The sequence below is a fragment of a genome, unplaced genomic scaffold (genome assembly GCF_019419815.1).
Source record: "Pyrus x bretschneideri cultivar Hongxiangsu unplaced genomic scaffold, Pyrus_bretschneideri_v1 Contig21, whole genome shotgun sequence".
NCBI lineage: Eukaryota > Viridiplantae > Streptophyta > Magnoliopsida > Rosales > Rosaceae > Pyrus > Pyrus x bretschneideri.
In genome coordinates, this window is record NW_025999513.1 from 4,519,495 (window position 1) to 4,546,472 (window position 26,978).

At 37.8% G+C, this 26,978-nt stretch overlaps 3 protein-coding genes across 3 annotated transcripts; 1 reads left to right on the forward strand and 2 right to left on the reverse strand.

The window, feature by feature from the left end:
- Positions 1 to 16: 16 nt before the first annotated feature.
- Positions 17 to 3,059, reverse strand: LOC103932133 (putative disease resistance protein RGA1). The gene is made up of 2 exons (XM_048584404.1): positions 2,922 to 3,059; positions 17 to 2,799 (listed from the first exon to the last, which is right to left on the reverse strand). The coding sequence occupies exons 1-2, from the start codon at positions 3,002 to 3,004 to the stop codon at positions 129 to 131; spliced, it is 2,754 nt and encodes a 917-aa protein (XP_048440361.1). The 5' UTR covers positions 3,005 to 3,059; the 3' UTR covers positions 17 to 128.
- Positions 3,060 to 12,624: 9,565 nt separating this feature from the next.
- LOC103932124 (putative TrmH family tRNA/rRNA methyltransferase) lies at positions 12,625 to 14,894 on the forward strand. The gene is made up of 4 exons (XM_009341673.3): positions 12,625 to 13,008; positions 13,106 to 13,207; positions 13,510 to 13,636; positions 14,383 to 14,894. Exons 1-4 carry the CDS (start codon positions 12,802 to 12,804, stop codon positions 14,607 to 14,609), a joined length of 663 nt encoding a protein of 220 aa, XP_009339948.2. The 5' UTR covers positions 12,625 to 12,801; the 3' UTR covers positions 14,610 to 14,894.
- Positions 14,895 to 15,729: 835 nt separating this feature from the next.
- LOC103958523 (protein DMP2-like) lies at positions 15,730 to 16,706 on the reverse strand. Its single transcript, XM_009370791.3, has one exon. The coding sequence runs from the start codon at positions 16,555 to 16,557 to the stop codon at positions 15,958 to 15,960; it is 600 nt and encodes a 199-aa protein (XP_009369066.2). The 5' UTR covers positions 16,558 to 16,706; the 3' UTR covers positions 15,730 to 15,957.
- Positions 16,707 to 26,978: the final 10,272 nt, after the last annotated feature.

A 26,978-nucleotide genomic window follows, 5' to 3' on the forward strand; every position in this document is an offset into this window, starting at 1 on the left:
GTATAACTACAGGACAAGTATTAGACGTATAAAATATTTATGATGAATCACTCAGCAATGTATTCAAAAAACAATGTTGTATAAACCTCCCCAACCGTCTCTGAAGCTGATGCCTTAGCATTTTGTCACTAGACGATGCAAAGTTCTGCATTCTTAAATCCTGACCAAGTGCACTTGCAATGCATTTCTTTAGGGAGAGATTTCAAATTTTCACAATCTACAATCTCTAGGAGCTCAAGAGAAGTGAGGTTATGCATCCCGTTATCAGGCAAAGACATGAGATCGTTGCAGGACTGGATTCTCAGAAACTTCAACATAGCAAGGGAGGAGGGGGAGGTGGAGGAGGATGAGGAAGAGGCTGTTGGGCTTTCCAGAGCTGCTTTTACTACTGTCACCATTGACTTGAGCAGCTTCTCAGTGACATTGACCATAATCAGTTCTTCAACTTGTGGAAGCATTGGCATGGACAGCAAACTGGGGGTGTCCATAATAGTTAATTTGGTGAGGGAAGGAAATGATAGCGACTGATGTTTTGGCGTACTTCCTGTTCCCATGGTGTCTGTTTTTACTATCTGTGCTTGCCATTCCTTCAAGAGTGGCAAGTCATAAAGTACGAGCTCTTTCAAGGAGGGAAAAAACAATGCTTCTCTTTTCCCATCAACCAAACGAGTAGTGGAAGAACAGTTGGCGCCATTGTTGATGTACTCAACACTACTTAAAGAGTAGATTTTGAGAAATTTCAGAGAAGGCAGTTGGTCGAATGGCGGAAGATGTTGGCATCTGCTCCAACCCTCAATAGTGATTTCAACTAGACTTGGCAAAGACAATGCAGTGTTGGGCATCAACCAGTTAGGGAATTGAATGCTGCAATACCCAGCTATGTGCAGTGCCTTCAAATTCTGATGGGGTCGTAGGCCTTCCAACAATATGTCATCTCCATTACAACCGTTGTCCTCCTCTCTGCACCAGGATAACTTTAACGACTGAAGACATTGCTTTTGGCTCAAGATTGATCTGTTCGACCCTCTTGTAACGTTTTTGACATGTTCTAAATGAACAATATGAACCATCCCTCTGAGACAGTTCAGGCCACTCAACTCGTCTAGTCCACTAGAAGAAAGAGACTTCTTGCACAAGACGAATATTGGTAATGTCTGAAGAGAGATCAATTTTCCCAGCCCAGGCGGCATGTGGGTCAAGTTGCAGCAACCATTGATCTCCAGATGTCTGAGGCTGATCATCTTCCCAAGATTTCTAGGGAGGTGCTTAAGCCTGTAGCACCGATTGAGTTTAAGTGTCTGCAGATTCTGCAGATTGCATATCGAACCAGGCAGTACCACCAGACAAACATTACCAGAGAGATCAAGATACCTAAGATGAGTCAACTTGCCTATGACATCCGGAAGCTCCTTAGTTCTTAGGTTATGTAGATCCAATGCGCGCAGACACCTCAAACTTGAAATGATTGTACTGTGGCTGGTGGAGATCTTATGTGTTTGATACTGAAGTGGTAAAACAAATGTCCTTACCTTCCTTGCTTTGAGCAATGTTGTTGGAACTTCCCATGAGGAAGGCAGATATTGACTAAATGAAACATGATGAACTCTTTCAGATACGTTTCCTGAATCAACATTGCAAATTGAGCATTCGGATCCTGCAACTGCTCGTGCAAGATCCTTTATAAGGTCATGCATATTGCAACTAATTACATTTCCATCAACGTCTTTCTTAACCTCTTGAAGCAATGACCTCCATAACAATTCTTTGAAATATGTATCACCGATATCTTCTAAGTTGCTGTCTTTACTTGGTGGGTGAATGTAACCTTGAGCTATCCACAGCTGGATCAACAACTTTTTATCGATTTCATATCCCTTGGGGAACAAGGCACAGTAGGAGAAGCATTGTTTCAAATAAACTGGCATGTGGTCATAGCTTAGCTTCAGTATTGCTAAAATGTCGTTCTCCTCCTTCGGAAACTCCCAAATTTCTTTATTTTGAATTGCCAGCCACTCGCTTTCGCTAGTTTTGTATCTCATCAAGCTTCCGAGAGTCCTTATTGCAAGAGGAACGCCTTGGCACTTGTCTGCAATTCTTCTTCCAATTGGCACCAACATTGGGTTCTCCTCCTCCCTTCCTTTTCTGAATGCCGTTTTCTTGAACAATGTCCAACACTCTTCCTCTCGTAGACCTTGCAGCACATAAGGTGAATCTATATCCATAACCGAGGTAACCTTGGTGCTACGAGTTGTTACCACAATCTTGCTTCCCTTGGCACCACCACTTAACAAATCATTCAGCTGAAGCCAACTATTACGATTTTCATTCCATACATCGTCAAGAACAAGTAGGTAGAGTTTCCCATCCAATTTCTTTCGAAGCAGAATCTGCAATTCCTTCAATTCCATAAGCATTTTTTTCTGCGGACCATTTCGCAGATGAGAAAATTCCGACTCTTGTAATTCATCTGCAGTGCCAGTACTCAAAATCTTTGAAGCAATTGATCGCACATCGAAGTTTCCATAAGCCCACACCCACATCTTAAGCTGAAAATAGCTCACTACCCTCTCGTCATTGTACAACATTTTCGCAAGAGTAGTCTTCCCCAGTCCCCCAATACCAACAATGGCCGCGATAGACACATTCTCTCGGTCGCATTCCCACATCAAAGATCTCACCATCTCCTCTTTATCTTTGTCTCTTCCAATTACAGTTGAAGGCAACACAAAAGAGTGTGTCTCTTCCTTCTCGTAACCATTTTGGAGCCCAATATCTGCATAAACTGTCACCGATCCCGCCCTGAAGTTGAATTTGGAAATATCAGCAGCAATCTCATCTAGACTCTCTCTAATCTCTTTGATCTCGCGCCCCATCTTGTGACGAAAAGCGAGATGGTTTGAAGGTGAAAAAAACCCGCGTACCTGCAGCAGCAGCAGCTGATCTTTGCCGTCATTAGCTTTGGTTTCGAAAACATCGAACACGTTATCAGCACGGTACACAACATCTTTGAGCTTCCTCATCCATTCTTGCACCAAATGGCTCGTCTCTTGTTTCTCCTCGGCGTCGGAAAGAACAGCTCTGATGGTGGAAAGTGTGCTTTCGAGCTTGGTCAGCTCCTTGTCGACGCCGTAGATGAGGCCAAGTTCTTGGAAAGTGGAAGAACCAAGCTTCACCAGTAAGTGGGTGGCGATGCCAAATGGAACTGCTTCTACCATCTTTGTTTTGTTTGCTGTTTGTGAAGAAGCAATCAGCAAAGGGGAGAGAGATAGATTGCTATTTGCAGAGAAGACCAGAGATGTAGGAGAAATGAAGGCAACAGCACCCAAATGATGCATTCCACGCTCTACTTGGGAAAGGCATCCTTACCCGAATCCCTTCCACCAAATACATTAACCCCAGATATTCGAATCCTCAAAATTTGATCTAACCTACATATTCGGGCTCTTAAAATTTGATCTAACGGATATAAATAGGGACCTACTTTAAAAGTTATAATAACTTTAGCCGTTGAATTAAATTTCAAGGATCCGAATTTGTGGTCTTGGTAGATTTCTCTACTTGCTCCTCTTATTTTAGAGAAATTTTTTATTATGACAGGAACACAGGTGGTACACCACGTGTTTTGATGTAAGTGGTGGAAAATTTTGTTTTTTAAGTTATTAACTTTTTATCATACATATCCTACCATTTGTATAATAACATGTGGTGTACCATCTTGTGTGCCACTCACACTAAAAAATATCTCCTTATGATAATCCTAATGCCAAAGAAAAAGAGAATGCCTGATCATTCTTCAAACAACTTTTTAATTAATAATTAACATGGATGATTCGTATCTTTTAACCTTCATAATAAATAACGTTGTGTAATGCTAGGTAGGCTAAATTTATAAACCATACAATGTGTCGGTACCAAAAAATAAGAACGTTAATTAACACTTAAGTAATAATCCAGTCGTCAACTTCTATGTCATTTAGTTTACAAAATTTAGTCTGCAAATATAGTTTACAAATTTTAGCCTACCAATTTTTATTCATTTGTAAGTGCGAAGTATAAGTTCCTCAAAAATGAAAAAATATGAAGTTTTAGGTTCAACTCTTATCGAAAACGAATTCAAATTAAATTCTTATTGCTAAATAGTGTAAATATATCTTTCTATTCAAAGAGAAAAATAAAAAGTAAGAGTAATGTCATGGAGACTAAATTTGTAAATTAAATGACATGAAAATTGATGATTGAATTATTATTTAAATATTAATTAACGTGTTTATTTCTTAACCAAACCTTATTTAAATGTTTTCGAGAACAAAATTTGAATCTCTTTATTCCTCCCTTACATTTACATTTGTCGATGTCAAGAAAATTATAATAATTATTTGTTTGAGGTGCTTTCAAAATGGGTCATGAGTTTTTAATTTGGATAAAGAGATCAAATTTTTTAAATCAAATTTGCAAACTAAATGATGTAGTTGTAGATGATTGGATTACTAATTAAGTATCGATTAACGTGCTTGTTTCTTATTGGTGGCACATCATTTCGTTTACAAATTTGGTTTATAAATTTAATCCCTCTAGCATTACCCTTTTAATTTTCATACATTACACTCTGAGAATTTAAAATTGTGTCAATGCAACGATTTGTCTTTTTGGATGTCTAATCATCCATTAAATTAATGAGTTTTCTGTCAATATGATAAAAATGTGCTTTTACAATTGGACCTAGATTGTTTGCCCTCCTACTTTCCATCCCCTTCCATCCCCTCCTACTTTTTTAACCATTGATTTCATGTTAAGTTAATTTAATGCTCTAGATTTTGCCACTCACCAACTCCTCCAAAGCATCTTTAAAGCCCAATTTTCTCGACTTTTTCTACTCCAAAGCAGAGTTCGACCGCCGACGGAGGAGCGTAGGGCTAGCAGAGCGGCGATGTAAGAAGCCAGATCTGGTTTTGCAAGATGGAGCAAAACCAGCAAGGAGAAGAGGGAAAAGGAAAGCCTTTGGCTCGAGGAATGCATTTTGGTGGAAACCCCGATCTTGTTTTTGGTGAATTGGGTGGGGATGTGGATTTCTGGGGATTCAAAGTTCATACATTGTTTTGGTTTATGGGTCTCAGAGAGAAAGAGAGAGAGAGAAAGAGAGAGAGAGGCAGGAAAGGCAGTAGAAAATGTCTGAAAAATTGGGCTTTAAAGATGCTTTAGAGGAGTTGCTGAGGTGGCAAAATCTGGAACATTAAATTAACTTAACATGAAATCAATAGTTAGAAAAGTACGAGGGGATGGAAGGGGATGGAAAGTAGGAGGGCAGACAATCTTGGTCCTTTACAATTAGTCCATATAGGAGCTTCAAGCTCACCTCATCATCAATTTAATGAATTATCATACAATCAATTAGACAAAGTGCACAAATTGGTATAATTTCAATATCTTGAGCTGCAGGATGAGAAAATTAAAACTTTGTGGCCCATTTTGAAATCACTTCAAGCCTAAAATGCCTACTTATAATTATTACTTTTGAATTTTAATTCTTTTTATAATAATTTTTGTATTTTAAAATGAATATTTTTGTACTTTTATATGAATTAATGATTATTTTCCAATTTGAATATAGTGACAACATGACCAAGATTGCAAACCTAAAGTGAATTTGAAACAAAATGACAAACTCATGGCTCACCCATTGTGAGACTTAGCCCACTTTCTCATCCTCTTAGTGTAGATAATATTACTTGTTAAAAAAAAAATACTAATGATAAACACTAGAGATGATTTTCAAATAGATCGGACCAAGAACAAAGTTTTCAATTTTCATTCCAAAAAGTTTGGATTAGAAAAAGTTTTCAAACTTGAAACTTTTGAGTTATTTAGAAGTTTCAAAATCATAGTACCCTTAAAAAAAATTTCAAAACATAATTTAAACAGTCATATATCTTAAAAGTTTTTTTTTTGAATGTTTTCGAATATTCAAGTACATAATTAAAATGAGCCTTTAAGTTTTATTTGAGGGTCAAATAAAGCATCATAATTGAAAGTATAAGTATCAAGTGAACAACAATCTAAATTATGTTGCAGTCCTATTAGATTAGGAATGTGATTATGTAAATCTTAACATATCTAGGATATCCTTATGGAATTCTACCATATCTCTTAGACTAAATATTATCCTATTAGAGTTGTAATCCTAAAAGGGTAAGGAATTAATCTTCCTTACTACTATAAATAAAGGCACAATGGGATGGAATAGAACACACCTCATAATTACATATCTCTCTCTTCTCTCCATGTGTCGCACCCCCTCTCTCTATGGCCTCCATAATTGTTTAGTAAACTATGCCTACAACACGTTATCAGCACGCTCTTGAAGCTGCGCTAAAGAAAGTTTATTCTTCAATCATAGGAGTATTACGTTTTAATCATTCTTTTTATGTTTAATTTATTATTTTATTGAATTGATCTACATGTTATTGGTTCAATTTAATTTTTCTGTGTTGAACGTGATATAACGCATTGGAGATGCAATTTCGGCTTTCCGAGAATGATCTTCTACAAATTCAAAGGCTTTTATTGTTTTCCACCAATCAGGTAGGCTTAAAATAAAGGAAGATATTTGAAACAGCCATGAAGTATGAAAACATTCTCTATGATGCATGAACTCCCTACATTTATAATACATTCCGATATATATTGTATATGTTTCATATATTTGTCAATATATATGTTTCATGCATTACGCATTTTTTACTATGTGGAATTTGTGAGTCAAAGCATCGAAATAAATTAGAAGCAATTAGGGTTTTTCAAACCCTAGTGTCGAAAAAAAAGAAGTTAAAAATTGAGATATCTTTTTTTTTTTTTTTCCTATGACATGAGCCGCGACCTTAAGCCAAGCCAAAACACATTGGCTGGCCTGAAGCCTAGCCGTGTTGAGCAACCACCAAGACGATGTCGTTTAACGTCCGAACCAAGGCAGCAGCCTTTTTGGCTTGCTGCATGCGAGAGACTAACTAGGCTTCTAGCTTGGGCAAGTTTTCAGTTAAGCCTATAGCCCAACCCACCTCCAGCACGGCCTACAGCCGTATGCTGGGCCCTGTCCTCGCGCCCTTGGCCCAAACCTGCTCATTTGAGAAATTTGATTTTTATATCATTCCTCGCAAAGATACGGAATGACTCACTTTTCACAGTGGATTCAATGGAATATATGTGGACTAATCCAACCAAAATGCGGACCATATAAATAATTATGGTTTTGGTTGATGAATCAACAAACTAGTCACATGTTTGTACACACACGTTGCTGCTAAACCTCCTGGCCAATTTTAAGGGTTCACCACCCTACTTATCCCTTAAAGTTTGGGAAATTGGATAATGCTGGAGAGTTTATATCGACGGTTTTCGATAAAGTATTACATGTCTTTTGGGTTTATAATCGAACATCAAATTCACATGTTAACCCCAAATAGCCTCGCATAGTGATCATAAAGCGCAATTTAAATGATCGCCCAAACCTTGGTGAATGCACCAATTTTTTCGTTTCTACCTAGGGTTATGCAATCTTGTACGTAGCTATGTTGGTCCACCTTAAGGCCCATTGCCACTCAATATGAAACCCAGTCCTTAACTTGTTGTATTTTCATATTGTTGGACTTATGAAATTACCAAATTACCCTTGAGTTGACTTTCGTTGACCATATCGTCAAAATGCGTAGTCTTAAGTTAATTAATTTGTTCATATCATACTCATCGAAATGAAAGTGTAGGCGCAAACGGATTCAAAATAGGATGTATAACAAAGGTTCTACGTTCGAACCGTTGAATGTTTTCGGATATTTGTGTTTTGTTTTATACATTCTTAAATTGCGAACCAAGGGGACCCACTTTGGATTCTTGTCCCCTTAGCCTTACCCTATCCGGATACCCTCCCCACCTTTTCAGATTTTCTTTTTTCTTTTTATAACATTCTTTTGATCTCTTTCTCCCCTTCACTTTCTCTCTTTCTCCCTTAAACCTCACCGAACTCTCACCTCTTTACAGACTCTCACTCTCCTCTCTGAACTTAGCAACATCAACCCCAAGCTCATCACCTAGACTGAGAAGCTTCAGGAACATCATACTAAAACTGGGAACCCCACTGTGACAACCATGATGTACACCTTCCCCGATGAGCTCTGGTGGCTTTCAAGACTTTTTCGACATAGGCAAGCTTTTTGAAACCCTTGGGACATGTTTTAAGGTTAGATTGAAGCTTGTCTTAAGTTGTACACCCTTGTTAAAAGCAGTTTTTAGCTCGGAGTGAGCTTTCTCTAGATTTCAGCCATAACCCGTGATTTCTAGGCCATTTTCCAACCAAACCACAACGAGTTAGCCATCGTGCAAGGTACCATTCTCTTCGTCTCATTGAGAACTATGATTTTTGTTTTTGAATCACGTGATTTGGTTGAGTATGGACGAAGTTATAAGCGTTTGAAGGTTTGCCCAGAAACTGGCCGACCCACGGCCTGAAACTTGGTCAACCCAACCCGATAACCTTAAACCCAATTTCAAACCCAAGTTAATACCCGGCACAACTATCCAGCCTTAATCCATATTTGTGACCCACTAAACCCAGCCCAGAATCTCAAGCCCAAACCCAAAACCTAGCCCAACCCAAAACCCATATCTGACCCGACCTAATTAGATCCCAGATCCCAGTAAGTGCATGGGTCCGCGCATGGGCTTGCACATGGGCACGCGTGGGGCGTTTGTCTTGGTCGGTGGTACTGTGCTCCGCCGTCGTCCACAGTGGCGTTGAAAACTTTTTCGGCCAACTTTTTGGTGACCCAACTTAGCATATGGCCATCTGGGTCGTTGCCCCATGGAGGCGCATGGAGGTACCCAAGGCCCATCCTTATGTTTTTCGATGTTCTAAATTTATTTATGATGTCTGTTTTCTGAAATTCAACCATTTCAATAAGGTTTTATTAATTGGTCCATTTATGTACTTAGATGCGTTGGTTAGGGGCGTTTCCGTTCTCCCTAGTTCGCACGGCTTTTCAATGACGGAGTATCTGTGAGTGGACCCCTTCCAAAATGCATGATTTTTACTATTAGAAATGCATATATGAAAAGCATGATTAAGGCTACATTTTATGAAACGTTTATAAGTAAATTGGATTTACATTTTATGAAATATCATACTTTACTTAGATATTTACGAATATGATTCATGATATGATGTTTGAACTATTGAGATCCGATGAGATATATTTTAAAAATATTATGTTCATATTTTTCTGTGCTTATTTAGTGGTTACTTATACTATATCCCTACAGGCTAATGATACTTATATATTGGCTTCGGACGGGAGATGTAGTGCCTACTAGCAGAAGACAATTATATTGGCTTCAGCCGGGAGATGTAGTGCCTACGAGCAGAAGATACTTATATTGGCTTCGGCCGGGAGATGTAGTGCCTACATGCGATTGTGATTCCACTATTAAGCACACTATATATGATTTTTGTTTTATGAAGTTTTATGGCATGCTAGGGTTTTCGGAGAAACCTATTACTTATTAGCTATATGAGTTTTCTAAACTGGGGGTTAGTACATTGATGAATAACTGTTTTAGTACTACTCATATATAAACTTGGTCTACTTATGTTTTGTTTTGCACCCCCTCAGGACAAAGAAATTTATATGCATGTTTCACATGTTCTCGGCATATGCATTCATTAAATGGCTTGCGTCACCCTCGGGTGTCGGCCAACACGTGGCCTTCCTGTTGTTCTCCAGACATTGGGATCAGGGCGTGTCACCTAACTAATTTGACGTTACGGTTGGTTACTAGGTATGAACCTGACGTTTCATACTTACGCATTTGGGTATGCATTCCATGTACCAAGTTGTGCCGCCGCAACAAACTAATATGGGTCCTCAAAAGAAGGATGTGAATCTTTGTTGATCATAATTCTTCTTCACACTAGCTTTTATAGAGCCCTTGCATGCGATCTCTTTACGGCTTATTTGCTAATTGTCACTTTAATGAGACAGTTATCCCGCCGTTAGGAAGAGAAAAGAACGTCAACATTCCTGGAGAACGGCGCGAATTTGTGTGGACATTGCCCACTATGTGTCATCTCGATCCTCGTACCGCACAAGTATGATAAGCAAGTGCGATGAATTCTAGCTTTCAGAATGTTGCTCCAAACTCATTCCTCTAATCTAGGTAAAGTGACAAGATCATATACCAGCTGCAAACATGCCTGCAAAGATAAATGTATTTAACGGACGTTGAGTCAACATCCCCAAAGGGTGTGCCGCCCTTGTTGGATAGTTTGGCCCCCTTTGTTGGATGACCCGGTAACCGGCGGATAACCAATCAATCTGTCTTGGCCTAGAGCACGACAGATCACTCGGTTTATAGGATTCATTTCCCTAGAAGAGGAAGACACGACACAAAATGAATCTATACTAATCGTTGTCTCAAATCATTTCCATCTCATGAGATTAATTTGGATTACTCTCGAGACTTGAAGTTCTTGGTCTAGTATACTAGTTTGGATGAGTTAATGGAATTGAAATAAGATTACCATTGATGATGTTTTCATTTATATGGTAGCTACCGACATAAATGAAAAGCGACGATATCGAACTATGTTCCGTTAATTAAGTGACAATGTAGAATTGATTGGACAATCGAAATTACAATCTAAGTCAAATTCCTTACCAAAGTGTGTTTTGGACATATTGTTCATACACTACCCAAGGTAAATCTGTTGTGTTACAAGTGGGAAAGGAAGCGTAATGAGATGAATGAAATAATGCAATACAATACACGCCTTACGACATAAGATTTCTCTCAAATGTCTTGTGATTGATAGTACCATTATGAAATGTGGTTAGTGTTTCTCCATGGGGATATAGATACAGAGATTTACATGTAAGTTTTTGAAGAATTACATGGACTGGTTCAATTAGTTTCAAACCACAAAACACCCTCTTAACTTGTTCGAGGCATTCACTTACAAATTGAAACAATCCGACGGATGTTGTATCCCCGTCTAAGTGATTATTTGATCAATCAGGGATATGAATGAATGCCTTGCATGTTAAACTATGAAGTCTTATTCTGAATTGCTAGAGTTACAGTTTATGTCGTTGACATGGATCTCACTAAGACTCTAGAATAGGTTGAGAAAACTGCCTCGTGCCTGAAGATGGAATTTGAGATGAAGGATCTTGAGAAAACTCGTTTATGCCTTATCCTAAAGTTGAAGCATTGTTCTAACGGTACTTTGGTCTACCAGTCGAATTACAACCTGAATGTGTTACCTTTGAGTATACCTGTGATCTTTCATATGTTATATACAAATGAGACCTTTGAAGAGGTTATGGAATCTGAAATTCCATATGTGAGTTCAACTTTGCGCTTTGTTGTACTTAGCTCATTGAATATGTTATATGCAGGACATCTCCTTCGCTGTTGATCTGTTGGTAAAGATGCAGCACTGCGCCTACACGTAACCATTAAATTGGTATTAAAGAAGTACCCTGAAGGTACTACGGATTTGGGCAAATCCTAACGCATCTCGAGTAGATCCGATCCCCCTGATCCTCGAAATGATGCTTACCTTGTTGTTATATTGGCGTTGGTTACTTATCAAACCCGCACAAGGCAAAATCCTCGAATGGTTATGTCTTTACCATTAAGGGATATCGCAATATCTTGAAGGTCCACCATATGACCTTAATTGCGAAATCTTCGAAACGTTCCAAGACTCACTTCACTTCACTACGCCACACGTGAGACATGGTTAGCAGTTCTTATTGAGCATATTCGAAGTACCTGCTGTTTCATCCATCGTTGAGTCCCAACAACAATCCATGAAGATTATGCCGCATGTATCAACCCGACCAAGACATGATACATCAACGAAGTCAACTCCAAGACATATTGTGTCTACATCAAGCCGATCCCAAACAACCTTGCAGACCTTTACACGATGTCACTATAGAAGTTAACCTTCCAGAAGCTTGTCCGAGAAATTAACGTAGAAGGGTGGACAAGCTAAGGGTTGCTCATTCAAAACCCTTTTTTTTTATGGAAGTGTTATTGGCATTCTAAAAATTTTATTCTACATTCCTCACAAGTGTATTTTTGTTTCCAAATATAGAAAGTTTGAAGTGTAAAATGAGATTTTTGGAATGTCAATAACAATTTTTTTTTTTTTTTCATATAAGAAAGGTACAATATTCATTAATATGAAAGATTGATCATATGGCGGATACAACGAAGTGGGCCTCAGTTAAAAACTTTGGTGGAGCTTTCAACCCCCTAATGGTTCTTTAATGAGAATTGTGCTCTACAGCCAATAGGTACACCTAGTCCCAAAATGGTGACGTAATTCCTTCAACTCTACCCGCCAATGCTGCCACAACAATACTACTAACATCTATTTTCTCAAACAAAAAACATAAAATAAAAAAAATTGTAAAATGTTATCTTTACCATCTGTTATATTATCATTTGCATATTCTAATAAAAATAGAATCCACATGTATGTATTAGTGAATTCTACATTATCAGTGATATGATATAAATAAATAGTAAGCATGATATTACAGAAAAAACAAAACAGAGATCTGAATTTGACAAATTCTAAACTTAAGTTATGTGGGAGTTGAGGACTAATTCTGAATTTTACTCGAAATAAAAAGTAAAAATAACTAAACGGCGTCTGTAGTTTGTTGGGTTGGTTTTGTAACTTTCTTACGGTGGGACTTGGCGGCGACCGAGCCTGAACTGAAATCAGCGAAAGAGGGAAAGATGGAGGTAGAGTGCTATGTGGTGGTGCACAACATAGCGAAGAGGCACAATGTCGGCACGCTCGCCCGGAGCGCCACCGCCTTCGGCGTCTGTGAGCTGATTCTGGTCGGCCGCCGAGAATTCAACGCCTTCGGCAGCCATGGCTCGACCACACACCTTCGCTTTCGCCACTTCCACTCCCTTCAAGACGCCCGACTCTATCTCAAGGTCCTTTCTCTCTCTCTCTCTCTCTCCTTGATTTCTTTGATTTTGGGTATAAATCTCACTGAATAATGAGTGTTCGATTTTGGTATGTGGGTTTTAGGAGAGAGATTGTGATATATGCGGCGTTGAGATCACTGATAATGCTCTGCCTGTAAATCATCATCCTTTCACCAAGAGCACTGCTTTTCTTCTTGGCAATGAGGTAATTATCATTTTTTACAATTACCCATGTGGGTTATTTGCTCTGTAACTGTTGGCTCGATTGGGAGTTTTGATCAGTAACTTTGTTGTTGGCATTTAGGCTTGTCAAGTAATGTACTTTTGATCATCGGTTTTGGGTAAATGTTGGTTGGGATTTCGTTCGATATGATTCGATAGTTTGAGAAGGTTTTTCCACTGCAATTTAACAATCTGGTGCTATGTGTTTCAGTGTTTGAGTTAAACTTCACTGTGCATTAGGATTAGGTGATAATCCCTTTATATTTTTCTTTGTGTTGTTTGTAGGGAACGGGCCTTTCTGCTAATGAATTGGAAATATGCGACTTCTTTGTGTATATTCCGCAGTATGGAGGTGGTACTGCTTCCTTGAATGTGACCGTAGCAGCTTCTATCGTGCTGCATCACTTTGGAGGTAACTATAAAAACATGGCCTGTATTCATCCCTTTTGTTTTTCTTCTCTTCTTTTACGGCCTTGTGGTTTATGCACTTTTTATGTGATGGTTCACTGCATAAGCAAAAAAGTTACCGTCACTAGGATAATGTAATGTTTAGATTATCTTCCTAGAATCCAATCGGTGCCCTAATATCATTTTCTACGTTCCCATATCATTATGTTCAATCACTAAACCTCATCTATCCTCCTCCAGAATTCATCTTAAATATAATATGCTGGTCGTTTGTGTGCCCTCCCTTGTCTCGCCGGTCCTTCCTACCATTATTGAACTTACGATGGCGAATTTTCTACATCACGCAATATAAATTCTTGGGGTCTTATTCTGTCACTTGGCATCCACTAGTCGAATTATTGGAGAGGGGTGTTAGGTAAGCATTTAGTTTTTAGACCTAACTAAGCAGACAAAATAGAACAAGATCTGTCGATAAGATTACTTTTCTCAATGACCAAAATTGTTTGAACTTTGACTGGTACCACTGTACCAATCTTAGTTTGTAGTGCCCATGGTAACGATTCCTTTCTTTCTGACTTGATTGTTTCACTGTTGAATTGGAAGTGAGTTTACATTTGATAACCAACACAGATCAGAATAAGAAAATCTTTTCTTTTGAACTATGCCAATAGCATGTAGGTATAATTTTACACTACTAATGATTCTTCTTGTGCACAACTTATGAAATTTCCCACCCACGGTTCTCTTCAGTTTGGGCTGGCTTCCCTGAGAGAACTCGTGAAGGGAGCAAGTTTATTGTGGCAGAGAAACCTGAAAAGCAGACAAGACGAAGTTTTTGTGCAGAAACAGCAGATTCCGTCATTGAAGAGCGAAAATGCAGAAAAGAATTTGCTGCTAATGGTTTCTTTGATGGGAGTGGAAATGAAAATTCATCTTCTAACCTTCTAGATGGATTGTTTGCTGATGTAAGAATATAATATCTTAGGTATCATATATGGTGAAAATCGTTTAGATTATTAGTACACATTCCTCAACTGTTGTGACCGATTAACAAAAGGAACAGTTTATGAGTTTTATGTATCATCTGCAATGTGCAGAAGATCTAGTATCGTAGTTTATAATGTTAGTGCCATGGGTTTTGTTCAAAGTTACTATTATGGGTTGTTTATTAATTCGTACTCGGAATGAGAGGAATTGAACTAAGGAGGAACTGAATTGAGGAGTTGGAATGAGATGGAGTCAATATTAGATTCCTGTTGAAACTGCGTATTAAAATTTTTGGAATCAGAGCAAGAAAGATACTAAACCATATAAGCTATTTACTAATTCACATGAATGAAAATCAATTTGATTTCTAAACTGCTCATATTCTAGTAATCTATTTTATATGCTAATTCTTTTTAATTCATTTATTTTTTTTGGATAAAGCTTTAAGATTTGGCTACAATACTTACATGTATTTAATACAATAATTATCTTGATAGTCAAATGATAATTATATTAAATACATATATTCACATAAATTATATATAACTGTTAGATGGTTAATTTTATTAAATATACGTAAGTATTGCAGCTAGTTATTTTAATAAATTTTTAACTTTGTAAGAAAAGTTTTAATTTTTATTTATTTTTGGCTGAGAGAACAAAACCCAGCAAAAGAGAGTGGCTATGTCCCTCCCATCTTTAAGAGTCCTGATGAGCTTTCACCCCATATCACCTCCATCTAGGTAATCCAATTTGATTAGTGATATTAGGTGGACTCCACCTATTTTCTGATTCCCCTCAGGCTTGGTAAACGCTGGAATGCTTTGGGAGAAGTGATTCCGTTTCTTCCCATTTCATTCCGGTTTTGTAATCAGGCCATCAGAGTTTGGAGGAATGTGTACCGTGAGAGTTTGTTTCAATTAGTTGTGTGCTCTAAGTCTTTGTCATTAAATCTTTTTTTTTTTTAACAAACGATATTAGTTACACTAAGGGGATTAGGGAGTAAACTAAGCCTCATATGAGCTAACAATAATATGATTTAAATTCATCTTTAGCGAAAATCGAACTAAGACCTCTCAGTTTTCATTCACAAGTAAAAAGAAATATCACTAGACGTAATACTAGGTGGCCTTTGTCATTAATTTTAGCGTCCAAATTTTATCCAATGGTATAATAATTTGTTACATTCACTCCAAAGGGATAGAGAAGGAAAAAGAATTAATCAGACTTAGGCAAACGACTACTAAACAAACAATGAAAAGCACAAACTTGCATGAGCAAACACTTATGCTATATTTAGCACTCGAGTCTTGTGAATCAAGCGATAATTCAAGAGGCTTAGGAAGCCGCCGACTCTGAGTCTTGTGAAGAATCAGAACTTGACGCGGGGTACCCGATTCCATGGCGGTTGTTAGGGAACACAACGAAAACAGTACCGGCAATTGTACCAATAATCGGAGGCAACACCAGCAGCAAAGTCTTCTCAGTGGACTCAAACCCTGGATAATAGCACCTGACAGTGTTGGTATCCAAAAGTGACAGAACTGCAAACACAATCAAGGAAAAGAAGGCATGCACAAAGTCCCCAATCCTAAGCTTATAAGCAGACAAGTCTACAGAATTGGAGTTTGTTGATGGCCACAGACCCTTGCATGTTGCCACCCCATAGTGTGTTTTTCCATCACTCCCAGTGTAACTGTCTGTGAAGGAAGCAAAGCAGCAAGAGAAGCCGCAAAGGACGATGAGAATGGCGCTTAGGTATTTGTTCAGGGCCGTGCAGCTGCCGTTGTTGGTTAAGACAGGGTTGAGGAACTGGAACAAGAAGACCGTGCCGGTCGGGAGGAGCTTGATGAGGTTGCCTGCGCCTGTGAATGTTCTGTCTTTGGCGCTTTTGTTTTTGGTGGTGGTTGTCTTGGATTTAGAGGAAGAGCCCCCCATTTTTTCGAACTAACGTATTCTTCGAGGGAGTTACAAGTGTTGTTTGTGACTTTGTGTGTGTTTTCTAAATTGTGGCTTTTGTGACAAAGATTTGGTGCGTATTTATAGAGAAATATTAGACATTTCCCAGGGAGGTAACAATTGGGTAGCAAAGTTAATTTTGCTGACTCTTTGGAGATGGGCATTGGTTTGTTTCATTGATGGAATGGAAGTGCAATTGCTTCCACGTTTGGCGTTGTCGTGTTGAGATGGAAAGGTGGCTTTTACTTTTAGGAAGGGCGGGCTTCATTTCTAATCCAAGTTTAAGAATTAATAGTTTTGAATTTTCTGTGCCCCCAGATAAGGATGCATAAAAGAAGATTGAATAAATCATAAACAGGATAAGTTAGTGTTGGGAAAATTACAATAAAAATTGTAATATTCTTCTAAAAACGTAGACAATTAGGCTAAGGCGCGAGTATCTCGCTCTCTTTAAAGAGATTCAAGCCCATTGTTATTTTACAAAAGTTCACGAACCGATGCAGCATTATATCTCTTGACTTGTCCCCTCCAGAATACAACAACCCAACTAAATTGTGTTTGACTCAAACCTTTCTGCACAGAAAGAGAAGAATCCAAAGCTCCACTACAAGAACATCTTTCTTTGGTCAATATAAATAAAATATATGTGACAATATTATGTAAGTAAAAAATTACTTGTGTGTTTGTATGTAAATATGTTTAAAGCATGTGAAATATGAGTATCATGATTATTATCATTGGATATGCAACAAACACGTGTGATATGAGTATATTTTATACGCTTATAGGGTTACGCTATTTTTTTATATTTTTGTTTGAGGCAGACTAATTTTACCAAAGAAAATAGGCTTGTACTATTGAATTAGACAACTCTAGCATATAAAATTACATGCTATTCTCTGAATAACCAAAATTAGCCCTGCAACCTCGGCCCTTGATCTGCAATGACATGAATTTTCTTAAGAGTAAGTGTAAACCATTTAATTTCCTATATATTAATGTGAAGCACTAAGTATATAAATAGATAGAAGCCCTCCAATACAGTTATGATAAACTCTAATGCATTTCGCGTCTTTCATATATATATATATATATATATGTAGAGTAATCAAGTCGTTAATACTCTTGCAAATAATGGCATTTCCACTGGTTTTTTTTGGTGCGACTCTCATCTGCTTTCATTTTGCCGCATACGAAAACCTGTTTCAATCCTACAAATCGTATTCTACCCAATAACATATACTTTTTAACGAACTCTTACAATATAAAACGTGCATGAACCTTATTAAGTGATTTGATCGATCCTGACCCAGGTGCAATATTGAGGATTAAAATAAAACAATCAAAATTTGGATTCTAATGCATGTGTTATTGACGATAATACAAATGCGTGTTTTAAATAACTTAATTAAATTTAAAGTATGTTGAATGCAGAATGGAGCGTGCGTGTCAAAGATATAAACCAATATAATTAATATTAAGAGCATCCGTGCCAAGTGCAGTTTTTGACTAGTTAGGCCATACAAATGATCTTAATCAGCTCACTAATCAACTGTTGAAATGAAGAACAATTCAAACTCTTTGGTAGTGTTAATTGACTAGTAGGTTTAACTATACTACATCCATTCCTCAGATATGTGCAAATTGTTAGTTGTTTGTATGGGGGTGCTCGTGAGTGACTGGTAGCTGTTAGTTCAGTATGAAATCATATGAATCTACAACTGATAATCACTCATGCATGCGCACGCACTTGGACAACTTTTCTTAGCGATTTGCCAACTCAGGTGAAGTGATGTATGTATTTCTATCATATCTACAACCACTGAAAAAAGTTGAACAACCATGACAAAATATATCTACTAGTCTTAAACAGTCCGATATTGCAAGGAAAATTAGGTTTCGTTTGTTTGGGCAAGGAGCAATTACACATGCATGCATACATGTTTGGGAATTGCAATGTCTTGACGTGCTATGGAGGCTCTTCTCTTTTTTGGGGTCAATGCCGTACACGATGTCGCTAGAGACTCGTATGAACTTATATACTCATGATTTCAGGAATTTCTAGGCTTACGTGTATGCTCAATTCAGTTGTTATTTTTTATAATTTGTTATCCTTTTGTTGACAGTGCATGTAATGCTCGATCGACCCAGGTTTTTGTTCGTTCGACTTGCAAACTCCTTGCATATATTTTGGAGTAAGCAAGAAGCAAATGAAAAAACGAATACAATAGGAGCTTATAACTTAAGTGTTAGTTAAGAGCATTTACTCATGTACCCGAAAACTTAGGTTCACGATTCTTCCCCCACCGTTTTATTCCTAATAACACTATCGCTTGTACAAGAAAAACGAGTACCAACTTGCTTGCACGCTGTGAACTTAAATTGCACATGTACTATATTATCCCCACTTACTATAACTAGTCCATATATATGTTATAACATGGAAAAATAAAAATATGTAAAACATGCATTATAACATAAGTACATAAGTGAATTGCAACGAACTCACTCTATAAAATTACTCATTAGACTAGGGCGCATGAGCACTGTTTCTAAGTTTTGCACGTTATCAGAAACAAGAATTAGTATTGTTTTTGTGTTCGTGCTGAAATTGAAAGCATGTACAATTGTGTATATGTGTGTGTGTGTGTGTACGTGTATATATATGCACAGACACAGAGACTTGGAAGGCACTGTTTTCTCATAAACCAAAGAGTAATGCTAAAAAACCACATATTTATATATACTACATTGGTATATCATTTTATGTGGTAAGTGATCTAACAACATTCAACGAGATAATTTAATTAATTGACGTGACATGTACACATCACTTATCATATTAGGTAATACATAAATATGTATAAAATGTAATCTCCTTAATATTTTCCGAAAGGAAAGAGTATAGATGATATCAATCATTGATGGCATTCTTTCGTCAGAACACGTATTTGTTGCGGTGCAGTTTTACTTTGCCCTACTCCACCCCCAAAACCCTCGTAAAAGAAGAAAGACCCTCGGCTTTAGGGTTGCAGGTTACAGAAGTTTTGTTTTGTGCTAGCTTTCCAGTACCCTTCGAAAATAGCTGACAATAGCTTAAGACAGAGAAGAGAATTGGCAACAATCTACCTGCTGTTAAATGTAGTTAGGAAACTTTTTTGAAACACAACGATATTCTATATTAAGTGTTAGTGAGATGTAGGCTTAGTTACACAATTAGATAATCAAAATAATTTAGTATCGAACTCGTCATATATGAAAATCAAATCTAAGATCTCTTACGGATGGATCATAGGACCACAGTAGTTCTAGACCCACCCTGCTTTTGTTTATAAAAAAAAAATTAGTACTACTTATTTTTTTTATTTTTTTTATCATTTTTCCACGACTTTTTCACTTAAACCATTCTAATTTCCTAGACAAAAGATCCGGCTCTCTTTAAATATTTTAAGGATATTTATGTAATCTAGTCTAACCCTAAAGCATACCTATTCCAACTTCCAACACTTCTATTCATTTTCCCAATACTAAAAATTAGTATTTTATTATTCTCCAAGTATCTAGCCTACTGCAGTCTGCTAGTCTGGGTTAGGGTTAATATCTGTGTATTGCTTTTCGATCAGTCTTCAATTTCCATGATCCTCAAGGGTATGAACTTCGAATCTCCAAAGTTGTCATTTTCAATTTTTTTGCAATTTGCTAATTCATATATGTTGTCATCTACAATTGTAAATTAATTTAACAAATAATATTTTTTTGCAGACTAAAGATTTCCATTATTCCATCATTCCATCAAAGAAAAGACATAGAAGTTTAGTTAATTGGTCAACAACCCAAAGTATGTAATTTACTCTCAATTTCTCTTACAATTTTTTGTTTATAAATTATGATTAAATTGATGTCTTGCAATTTCTCTTAACTTTTGCCTAATTTGTTTGAGTTTGTAAAATTAACATATATATACTATGCAATGGTTTCAAAATGTGAAAACTCGTCGAAGACAATTATTTTAATTATTGAGGATATGTAATATTATCAATGCTATGTTATTTTGAATTTTGGTTACTTTTCATATATATACTATGATGTTTTGGTTAACAGTTTTGTAACTACTATTAATTAATTAATTTTTTTTTTAATATTTGTGAGAGGTCCTTCCTAACCCGAAATCCTGACTCTGCCATTGATATCAATGACAACTTTTTTGACCTTTTTTCACTAATCAGATGGACACTTGCTGCTAAGGTCTATTTTAGCATTTGTGCAGTAATACATCCCTTCCAGTTGATAAATTGATTTTGCGTTGAATTCTCAATTATAATAGAAAATCGAAGTAAGAGTTTAATGTACTGACGCAAGTTGAAGATTTACACAGCAGATCTGTTGGATTTGGAACGCGAAAATTGGCACGTACAAGTTCCACATCACGTGAGATGGGACACAAAATGACTATTGTGGGTGTAATTTCAGTTAAGTAAGAATTAACTAGAAAACCTGTAAAACAATTATCGCGTAAGATCAATTGAAAAATTATGGAGAATGTTTGGCAAATGACCTTCGATGCCTAAGTCTTAAGTTTGAGAGAATTGAATAGAAGTAGATAGTTCTATGTTTAGTTTGCTATTATCAATTTCATGTGCGACTTAGCTATTTATAAAGTATATAGTTCTTTAATTGTTTGTCGATAGAGCAGTGCTTGGCAGACCAATTGATGGATTAGTCTCCCTGGCCGGGTAGAGGGAGTATCCCTTTGGGAGATGCCTTGGCAGAGGGCATATTAATATAGGTTTAGTATAACCTTCCCTTGCTAATTCTCAACTGCCCGAAAGGTCGAATTTAGCGAGAGGTCGACAACCATGTCTTACGAAGTAGGACACAATGTCTGCATGTGGGCCAAGCTATCTACATGAGTGCTCGGCAAGATTTGGGCCTTGGGGCAAGATAGTTTGTGGGCTTTCACAAATTTTCAATGAGTTCTTCTACTTAGTCCAATAGGATTGAGACAACGGTCTGCTCATGCCTTCAAAGATATTTTGTCATATTGAATTCAAAATTCATACGACAAGCTCTAATTAGGCGTGGTTGATTATGTGGCCACAACTATAACATTCCTACACGTACTTGAGACACTCGTGAATGTTGAGTTTTTTTTTTTTTTTTAACAACGATATATTTATAAGAATTGAAGGAATAAATTGGTTTTAAACTCGTCATTCATGAAATTTGTACCTAAACCTCTCACTTTCTAGTGAAGAATCTCACTATAACGTACATAGATTAAGAGGAACGTGAATGTCGAGATTACATTATGGCCCTGCCAAAAATTAATTGTTTTGGTGTGTTAAAAGAGATGATTACAGGAGGGCTTTGTTCACTGTATAAATTAGTTTAACCCTTAGTACTTATATTGTATGAAAAAAATACCATTAGCTTTGTAATTGGATACATTTTTATTTAACATCAAGTATTGCTAAACAAAAATAAGGGTTCCCTCGAACCTTAACCTAATTGAGCCTAATCATCAGTTTGATCTTTTCGTCTACCTTGTGACATGGTCACTTACGTAAAAAAGAAGTCAGGAATTAGGAAAAAATTGTAATCCTAATAGACACGTAATTAGCACGAATTTCACATTTTAAGTAAATATAAAAACATGTTCTAATAACCGAAAAAACAAATAAACGTCATTAGGCCCTCCAATATTTTATGAATCCTAAACTCTTATATTTTCATTAGGAATTAATTGCCTATTAATAGTTGTAATCCTAAAAGGGTAAGGATTCTACCTATTCTACTACTATAAATAAAGGCACAACAGGATGATATAACACACACCTCACAATTAAATTTTTCTTCTCTCTCTTATTGTTGACGGCCTCCCCCTTTCTATTCCTCTAAAATAGTTCAGTTAAATAGGCCTACAACACGTTGTCAACACGCTTTTGCCAGAAGCTAAGGAACTGATGTATCGTAGGAGGAGGCTCTCTTCTACCAAATTCAAAGGCTTTTATTTGTTTTCTGCTAATCACGTACACTTAAAATAAAGTAAGATGTTTGAAACGTCCACGAAGCATGAAAACATTCCCCATGATGCATGAACCCTCTATGTTTATATTTTCCTTCCGATATATATTGTATATGTTTCATATATTTGTCAATATATATACGTTTCATGCACTACACAATTATTTTTGCTATGTGGAATTTGTGAGTTAAAGCATATAAATAAATTAGAAGCAATTTAGGGTTTTTCAAACCCTAGAAAATTCGAAAAAAAAAAAAAAAAAACAGAACAAAACAGGGATTTTTTTTGCGGCACCACCGCACCACTATGACACCATGTCGAACCACCGCGCTGGCCTGAAGCCTAGCCACATGGGGATATGATGTCGTATTGACACCTGGACAAGGCGCACAACCCTTTGGGCTTGCTGCCTTGCAAAGCATGTTATTTAGGGAAGTTGAATACTCAACCTTCACATACAAAGATTATTCACAACCCCCTTAAGTTTCTTTAGAAGATTCAAGAGGATATTTGTGGACCTATCTAACCAACATGCGGATCATTTAGATACTTCATGGTAGGGATGGCCAAACGGGTATAGGAATCGCGGGTCGAGGCGGGCACGGGCCGGTTCCTAATTTTTAAAAAGAGAAATGGGGCGGGGCTTTGAAATTTTAGGGGCGGGCCAGGTCCAGAAGTATAAAAAAAAGGTACCCGAACCGACCTGTTTGTATCATTTTCCTATTTCTCTCCTATTTTCTCACACCTTCTCGAAGAATATCATCTCCTCAGTCTCCTCCATCTCGATCTCTGTCTCCGAACGCCTCTGTCTTAGATTTCTCACACTTTTCGGATCTATCGATTCTCAATCTCCTCCCTCTCGATCTCTCTCGCTCCCCCAATCTCTCTCTCTTTCTCTCTCGATGTCTATGTCTCCGATCTACCTAGCTTCGCCGGTTTTCAGTCCCTCACGAATCGGAGATCGCCCAACGAGAGCTCGATCAAGAGGTTTCAGATGCAATGAAATAAGTGGAGGATCTGGGCAGGTGAATTCTGAAAACGGGTCTGGGTCGAGTTAGGCTTGGCCGAGATAAGGTCCTGGAGCGATTTGAGGATAGAGTCTTGCAACTACCTCATCATCATCGGCAACACAGGTCTTAATTCCTCCAATCCATAGCCTTCTGATTTTTCTTTATTTTTCTTTTTGTTTGTTTGGTTTGAGAATTGAGGTTTTAAAACAATTGGGTTTTGGTTTTGGGTTTTTGGTTCGGATTTGTAGGTGTCGAAAAATCTTGCTTGCTGTTGCAATTCATAGATAAAAGGTTTCAGCCTGTGCATGATTTTACCATCGGTGTCAAGTTCGAAGCTCGAATGGTCACCATCAATGGTCGTCTTATCAAGTTTCAGATTTAGGATACCGTAAGTTACATGTACTTCCCTTCTTGTTTTTTGTTTGGCTATGGAGAAAATATAATTTTGTGGTGAATTGGGTTTATGGTCTTGTACCAGATTTGGAAACGGTGCGGCAGCGGATGAGGGTCTTGATGTCGGAGACTAAGTTGAAGATCTGGAGAATGGCGAATCTAGAAGGCTGTCAAAACCAAAAAAGAAAAAAAAAGTAAGAAGGACTCGTGGACTCGTCCCAAACAGGCCCGTTCGAAACGGGCCAGGTTAGGTCCGATTTCAGTGATCAGATTTGCAATACCCAGCCTGACCTGTCACATTTCCTTTTTAAGCAAATCCGGTTCGATCCTTCAAAATTTAGGCCCAACCCGACCGGTGCCTACCCTTATTTTATGGAGTTAGTTGATTCATTAACACGATGGTCACATGTTTGCCTGTTATCCACACACAACACTACATTTGCGAAACTCCTAGCACAAATTATTAAGCTAAGGGCTCACCACCCTGATTATCTAATTAAGTTGATTTGACTGGAGAGTTTACATCAGAGACTTTAAACGATTATTCCATGTCAGTAAGGATTGAAGTTGAACATCATGTACCCCATGTTCACACCCAAAACAGCCTGGCAGAAGCTTTCATAAAGCTTCTTCAATTGATAGCTCAGACTTTGGTTATGCTAACCAAGCTGCTGGTTTCTGCCTAGGGTTATGCAATATTGCACGCAACTATGCTGATCTACTTGAGGCCTATCGCTACTCAACCTCATTCACCGTTACAGTTAGTTACTGGATGTAAGCCTGACGTCTCGCATTTATGTGTGTTTGGGTGCGCAGTTTATATGCTAATAACGTCGTCATTACGTACCAAAATGGATCCTCAAAGAAAAATGGGAATCAATGTCGGTTATGATTCACCATCAATTATTCGCTACTTAGAGCCCCTGATAAAAGATTTCTTTACCGCACGTTTTACAAATTGTCACTTTGATGAAACAGTCTTCCCTTTCGTTAGGGGGAAATAAGCATGCTAACGTTCTTGGAGAACGTCGCAAATTGTCGTGGAATACTCCCACTATGTCTCATTTAGATCCCCGTACTGCCCAATATGAAATTGAGGTGTGATGAATTATAGATCTTCAAAGCATTGCTCAAAGTATGCCGGATGCTTTTATTGATCAAGCTAAAGTGATAAGATCACATATATCAGCTGCAAACGCACCTGCAAGGATAGAAGTACCTTGCGTACGTCATAACACCGCCTGGGAAGGCCGGACCATCCTATAAGGTGGGGAAGCCGCACCTTTCATACGGCTAAGCACATTGGCGATTAGCCAATCATCTGCTCCGACCCAGAAGAGTGGCAGACCCCTTGATTCAAAGGATTCATAACCCTGGAAGAGGAAATAGGCACCAATTAGTGACCCTAGTTTGAATCCGACCATTGCTCACTCATCTATTCCAACGTATGAGGTTATTCTAGATTATGGTGATGTATTAGATGAGACAACCCGATCTCATGAAAATCATGAGATTTTGGTCCACTACGTAGTATTGGATGAGGTTTGAAATCAGAATGGGATGATCGTCAACGATGGATTTGCGTACACAATAACTACTGACATCATGCGTGGTGATAATATTGAACCACGTTTTGTTGATGAATGTCGACGTAGAACGGATTGGTCAAAATTGGAAACAAGCAATTTAGGTCGAACTCTATTTGCTTGCAAAACGTAAGGTGTTTGGCCCTGTAGCTCATACTCCACCACATGTGAAGCCCGTGGGCTATAAGTGGATTTTCATAAGGAAGCATAATGAGAAGAATGAAATAATGCGATACAAAGCACACCTCGTAGCGCAAGGCTTCTCTCAATGCCCTAGAATTGATTACGAGGAGACATATTCCCCCATAATAGACGTCATAATGCTCTGCTACCTAATCAGTTTGATAGTTTTCAAAAAATTGAATATACAGCTTATGGACGCGGTAACCGCGTATCTCTATGAGGATCTAAATACGGAAATATACATGAAAGTTCTAGAATGACTTCCATTAACTGGTTCAAATAGTTCTAGACCACGGAACACTCTCTCGATTAGATTGAGGAAATCACTCTACGAATTGAAACAATCCTGGCAGATGTGGTATAACCGTCTAAGTGAATATTTGACAAGTCAGGGTTATGTGAACAACGAATTATACCCATGCATGTTCGTTAAGAAGTCACATTTCGGATTTGCAATCGTTGCAGTTTATGTCGATGTCATGAACTTCATCGAAAATCTCACAAATCTTGAGGAAATTGCTACGTTCTTGAAATCGAAATTTGAGATGAAAGATCTTGGGAAAACTCAATATTACCTTGGCCTGGAGATCGAGCATTGTTTGGATGGAATCCTAGTACATCAATTAAATTGCACCCAGAAGGTGTTGCCTTATTTTAATAAGGATAAAGGGAAGATTTTGAGTACTCATATGGTCGTTCAGACTCTAGATACTAAACGAGATCCTTTCCATCCTATGGAGGATAATGAAGAGATTTTGAAGCCTGAAGTTCTATACCTAAGTGCAATTGGTGCTTTATTGTACTTGACTCAATGCACTAGACCCAACATCTCCTTCGTTATTAATCTTTTGGCTAGATATAGCAACGCACCTACACGCAGGCACTAGAATGGTGTTAAGGACATTTTCTGCTACCTTAAGGATACTACAAATTTGGGCTTGTTCTACAACCACGAATCCTCGAGAGAACACATCGCCCCCTTAGTTCTCGGGTTAATTCTTGCCTTGTTGGTTACGTAGATGCTGGATATTTGTCTGATCCACATAGGGCACATTCTCAAACGTGCTATGTATTTAGAGTTGGAGACACCGCTATATCTTAGAGGTCTACCAAGAAAACGCTAGTTGCGACTTCTTCGAACCATGCTAAGATCCTCGCCTTGCATGAAGCATTGCATGAGTGCTTTTGGTTGAGAACAGTTAT